Source organism: Nilaparvata lugens, chromosome 2, assembly GCF_014356525.2.
Source record: "Nilaparvata lugens isolate BPH chromosome 2, ASM1435652v1, whole genome shotgun sequence".
Classification (NCBI taxonomy): Eukaryota; Metazoa; Arthropoda; class Insecta; order Hemiptera; family Delphacidae; genus Nilaparvata; species Nilaparvata lugens.
Window position 1 is genome coordinate 3,352,382 of NC_052505.1, and position 6,522 is coordinate 3,358,903.

The window sequence follows — 6,522 nt, forward strand, 5'->3', positions numbered from 1 at the left end:
GCGGATATCTCGAAAACTAGTGGAGATATAAAAAAAGTTGTGGAATAAATATTGTGGCAAATTATGTAAGCTTTAATTTGTTATATGACAGTCAAGTCCTTAGGATACATAGTTTTCAAGTTTTATGCGAGAAACCAAATGGTACCTTTAAACCACCCCCACCGACCTTAGCACAGGGGGTAGGGGTAGGGGTGATGACTTTTGATATGTTCACCTCCTAACTACCCTAAACAGAACTGCGGGGTCAAAAATTGTCTTCCCAACTTTTCCCCCTATACCCTTTTTTGAGCATTCATTGCCCGGACTATAAATAAATTATTTTACTGGTTAAATATTGAAAAAGTAACAAATACTTGCACTTTATTGCATAAAAAATAAATACATTTTTACACTAAACATTAATCTAAAACCCCAATTATACATATATAATTACAAAATACCACTACTGCAATTTAAAGCTTGGCAAGAATTGACACTAGAGCTTGAAATAGCACGTTTGCAAAACTGTAACGTTACAAACGTGTAGCTTTACAAAAATGTAACGTTACAAACGTGTAGCTTTACAAAAATGTAACGTTACAAAACGGTAACGTTGCAAACTGTAGGCCTATCTTATTTCACGAATCGTCATTCTTGGGTATATTTTCATTATCTATCGTGAACCATAATTGCCGCGTTTTGAGAATGTCGTGCACTGTATCGTCCATCTTCATTTTTATGCCCATTTCCTTACATTTCAAATAATTCTTCACAAACTTTTTATTGTGCGGTGATGCATCTGGATCGGAGAGGAAGTCTTCCACCTATAACATAAAAATTTACATTACATTAATATTAATTAATCTATAAGTAACTAGCGGTCAGGCTCGCTTCGCTCGCCATATCCGTCTATCTGGACCCCCGACTGGATCGTCCAAAGGTGAGATCAGCAGGCTCGCTTCGCTCGCCTGCATTTTTATCATATGTTACACCCGACGATGTTACGACGATCCAGACTAAACTGGCTAAACGGATATGGCGAGCGAAGCGAGCCGGACGTCTAGTAATATAATATTCCCATGGATAGAGCTCTGATTGAAGTAGGAGTGCCCAATCAATTTTTCCGCGATAAATGCATTTCAATCTTCAACTTGGTGCCAACCTAACAAAGTAAACTCAACTTAATGCCAACCTGACAAAATTATTGATTTAGTTACCAGTTAACAACTGTTTCGAAGAGGTACTCTCTCTAGATTATAGTTCTATATTAACATATGGTATGGACATTTTTCAATTATAATTAAGAGAATAAGAAGAATATACATGCTAAAAGACGAACTTTCAACTCTTAAAAACCACCCTTAGAGTGTCATATTGCCAAAAGATTTCTTAGTGCGCCTCTAAAGGGCCAACTGAACATACCTACCAAATTTGAACGTTTTTGGTCGGGTAGATTTTTAGTTCTGCGAGTGAGTGAGTGAGTGAGTGAGTCAGTCAGTGAGTGAGTGTCATTTCGCTTTTATATATATAGATGCAATAATGGGAAGAATTGGCTTATACATGTACGGGATAGGAAATCCACGAATGACTCATCATCACGTCTGAACTACTCAACTGATTAACTTGAAATTTTGCATATAAATTCTTAATTTACCGAGGATGATAATAGGTCTATTTTCAATCCTTAGAGATTTCATTAGATCACGTTTTCAGTTTGTCAAGTTTTTATTTCGACCCTTGCGGAGCATGGGTAACCTGCTAGTATTTCATAATATTTTATTGTGATGCCACCATCAAAACTATACAATAGAGAACTATCTTCTCTATGGCTACATTCATACAGATACATACAGAGTGTATCAGAGAAACGGGAAATTTTGAAGGTTAAATAATTACAAAAAAAATCTGGTGTGGCGCACTCACACAACTTTCCTTGCCGTTATGAAAATAAATTGATCACCTGTCGCTAGTGTACTCGCGCATCTCAAGTCTACTATTCAAAGATATGAAACAGCTGGTGATAGTCAATAACGCTGGAAACACACGAGGTCTGCTATCTCTTCGTAGTGAATGATTTAATAGAACCAACAGTTGCCAACAGTTTGCAATTTAATAATCACATTTTCTCGGATTTCAAGCTTATTTTCAATTGTAGGTGGAAATGTTACTGGACATTAATTGCAGAGATTTTCATGCTCAATCTTTTCCACTTGAAATTTTCTGTTTAAATTGTATATGAAGGCTGATAATTGAGAATCTAAAATCTAACTTTGCATAGATGGGGCAAAGCTCCTGAAATTTTTACAGATATATGACTTGTTGCAGTTGATAGAGCTTATCAATGACTATTCCAGGTATAAATTTGATCAAAATCGTTGGAGCCGTTTTCGAGAAAATCGCGAAAAAACCTGTTTTTGACAACATTTTCGCCATTTTAGCCGCCATCTTGGATTGCATTTGATCGAAATTGTTCGTGTCGGATCCTTATAGTGTAAGGACCTTACGTTCCAAATTTCAAGTCATTTCGTCAACTGGGAGATGATATCGTGTACACAGACGCACATACACTCATACACACACACACACACACATACAGACCAATACCCAGAAATCACTTTTTCGGACTCAGGGGACCTTGAAACGTATAGAAACTTAGAAATTGGGGTACCTTAATTTTTTTCGGAAAGCAATACTTTCCTTACCTATGGTAATAGGGCAAGGAAAGTAACAAATCTTTAAATAAAGTTTTTCATATCATTCAATAGTAAAAATAATGCCATTTTAGAATAAATATTCTACGCAAATATTCCTGGTATTTTCTACGCAAATATTCCTGTAGTCTCTTCATCACATTGTCCATGCATGGTTTGACGTAACATTACAACTGGAATTTGAAATCGCTTCTCGAATCTTGGCTTTCAATTCTTCCGTTGTTGCAGAATTGAAAGCCAAGATTCGAGAAGCGATTTCAAATTCCAGTTGTAATGTTACGTCAAACCATGCATGGACAATGTGATGAAGAGACTACAGGAATATTTGCGTAGAAAATACCAGGAATATTTGCGTAGAATATTTATTCTAAAATGGCATTATTTTTACTATTGAATGATATGAAAAACTTTATTTAAAGATTTGTTTTTCTTGAAATTATTTAACTTTCAAAATTTCCCGTTTCTCTGAAACATCCTGTATATTTTCATACTATAGAGTACATAGTATAAAGTAAGGTCCACTATAATGGCAGTGGAGAAAGATAGGAGAACAGTGTTGCCTAAATTCTCTCTATATCTTCCATAGAATGCAGCTGATACCGATCTGGAATCCCCAGTCTTCGACAACAACGACAAGAGTATCAATTAGCTAAGTGACACGTAATGAAAAAATAGAATAGACGATATCTACCTTCATCCATACACAGTTGTCTATCTCATGATAATCTTTCATGATCGCCTCTTTGATTAGTGACATTTCAGCATTTATTTATTCTTTATTGATTCATACAATAAGTACATCATTAAAATGATAGGGAGAGAAAAATAAGGTAACCTTGTGATATGTCTCTCCCAAATTTAGATAAGGTTACACAAAAGGTCCAAAATAGGTTATTTATTTATATTTTTTATGCATTTTTTTAAATATTCACGATACGATTCAAAATACAAATGACACTGATGTATTAACGTTGATATTATTTATTATTAATTATTGATTCATACAATAAGTACATCATTAAAATGATAGGGAGAGAAAAATAAGGTAACCTTGTGATATGTCTCTCCCAATTTAGATAAGGTTACACAAAAGGTCCAAAATAGGTTATTTATTTATATTTTTTATGCATTTTTTTAAATATTCACGATACGATTCAAAATACAAATGACACTGATGTATTAACGTTGATATTATTTATTATTAATTTATTGATTCATACAATAAGTACATCATTAAAATGATAGGGAGAGAAAAATAAGGTAACCTTGTGATATGTCTCTCCCAAATTTAGATAAGGTTACACAAAAGGTCCAAAATAGGTTATTTATTTATATTTTTTATGCATTTTTTTAAATATTCACGATACGATTCAAAATACAAATGACACTGATGTATTAACGTTGATATTATTTATTATTAATTTATTGATTCATACAATAAGTACATCATTAAAATGATAGGGAGAGAAAAATAAGGTAACCTTGTGATATGTCTCTCCAAATTTAGATAAGGTTACACAAAAGGTCCAAAATAGGTTATTTATTTATATTTTTTATGCATTTTTTTAAATATTCACGATACGATTCAAAATACAAATGACACTGATGTATTAACGTTGATATTATTTATTCTTTATTGATTCATACAATAAGTACATCATTAAAATGATAGGGAGAGAAAAATAAGGTAACCTGGTGATATGTCTCTCCCAAATTTAGATAAGGTTACACAAAAGGTCCAAAATAGGTTATTTATTTATATTTTTTATGCATTTTTTTTAATATTCATACGATTCAAAATCCAAATGACACTGATGTAATAACATTGATATAATAAGGCAATCATTGACCTATTTTTCTTCCAAATTTAGAAATGATATCGGGGACCGAGCTTCGATCTGGAGTACAAAAGCATAAAAAAATTGATCCGACTCAATAAGTATTCATTCAACGGGAACAGACTCTGCTCATTGTGCAATAGGAAGGAGGAGGAGGATGTCACACATTTCATTGGAAAATGTCCCATACTCGTCGAGTTCAGATGGCAACACTTTGGTAGGGCAGCATTGTCACGGGAAGATCTGAAGAACTACCTAAACGGAGATGACTGGCTAAAGATAGGTGCATACTGAGTTGGTGCATGGAAATACAGACACTACTTGATTTCAGAGTTCAATGGATAGTGCGTTGTGAACTGTTGAATGAACACTAAGGGAAAAGTATTTGAAAAACAAGAATGTTTAATTCTGTATGGAGTCTACTCATGTCAAACCTCACCCTGACGGTCGTTGACCAAGGGTTTAATGCTTGTTATAACTAAAATTATGTTCTTGTATAATATTATTTAGGAAACAATGTTAAAATAAAAGCAATTATTCATTCATTCAAACATAAAAAAATTATTATGAAAGGAGAAATTATAATAACATTCATAGTTCATACAGAAATGTTCTATCTAATCACAGTAAATCGAGATTAATTCCCAGAGGAATGCAAAAATTTCCCTCACAAAGGCCCGGTTGCACAAAAGCCGGTTGAATTTTAATCCTGATTAATTTCACGTGAACCAAATCAGAGAAGACCATTTCAAAAAGTTGGATCTACTGGAATCAATCAGGATTGAAAATAACCCGGCTTTTTTGCAATCGGTACCGAGTACCTGATTGAATGATTACAAAAGTTCAACAGCTGAGTCATAATTTTGACACAGTCCCACACACATGAACTCGCTCACTCACTTCCATCATCAACAGACGACGAAATAATATTATTATCAGCTGTTTTTCCAAGGATGAATAATGATTATCCTTTTCAAGTCCTTCAGCGAGTTTTCCCAGGGATGAGACCTAGTGCAATCGAATCTTTGTATTATAAACCTACTATGTTCTGAATTTCGTGAGAATCGTTAGAGTCGTTTTCGAGATCCGGTGAAATACAAACATCTAAACATCCAAACATCTAAACATTCAAACATCTAAACATATGAACATATAAACAGAAATTGCTCGTTTGCTAGTATAGGATTTGGAGAAATATTGTTTAAAATATTACTGTTATGTATTTTTCTTGGTTTTTGGCGATAAAGTTTCAATAAAAAATCGTAGAAGAGACGATAATTACCTTCATCCAAACACATTTGTCTATCTCATGATCATCCTTGACGATATCCTCTGTGATAGGTGACATTTCGGCCACAAAGTACAAGTCTGCACATCCAAAAACAAACTTCAATATATGACGGAATGCAACCATTGACTCAAATTTCGTTGCTATTCCGGTTTCTTCTTGGATTTCCCTCACGATTGCGTCCGATATGCTTTCACCTGTAACAATGCGAAAGGATATTACTAGTAGTTCTGTAACAGTAGACCACGCGCAGTTAAAAACCGCTGCCTTCTCTAAAGGTGCGTACAGATATACGCGCCGCGAACATGAGCAATTCACTTTTAATCAGCTAATTATATCTGTATTTTTACAGAAACGGTAAAATACAGATATAAAAAGCTTGGCATCAGCTGATTAAAAGTGAATTGCTCATGTTCGCGGCGCGTATATCTGTACGCACCTTAATACTGTCCATCAGAGTAAATTATATCCTGTACTGACGTTTTGGCGAGATATCGGTGTGTTAACAACTAATGGCTGTTTGGGTTGTTGCATCGAAAATATTTTTTTGTAAACAACTATGCTACTATCATCAAAAGCTTACCGAGTTTAAAGCAGAGAAAAGTCGGGAGAAAATAGTATGCTACTTCGAGCTATCAATAATTACATGCCTATTGCTTACAATATTAATAGTCCACACGACAGCTGATTTTTTACCAAGTTAGGC

At 34.1% G+C, this 6,522-nt stretch overlaps 1 protein-coding gene across 1 annotated transcript; it reads right to left on the minus strand.

The window, feature by feature from the left end:
* Positions 1 to 327: 327 nt before the first annotated feature.
* On the minus strand, positions 328 to 6,035 carry LOC111064434. Its single transcript, XM_039420335.1, has 3 exons — positions 5,811 to 6,035; positions 571 to 803; positions 328 to 538 (listed from the first exon to the last, which is right to left on the minus strand). The coding sequence occupies exons 1-2, from the start codon at positions 5,940 to 5,942 to the stop codon at positions 618 to 620; spliced, it is 318 nt and encodes a 105-aa protein (XP_039276269.1). The 5' UTR covers positions 5,943 to 6,035; the 3' UTR covers positions 328 to 538; positions 571 to 617.
* Between the last annotated feature and the right edge of the window lie 487 nt (positions 6,036 to 6,522).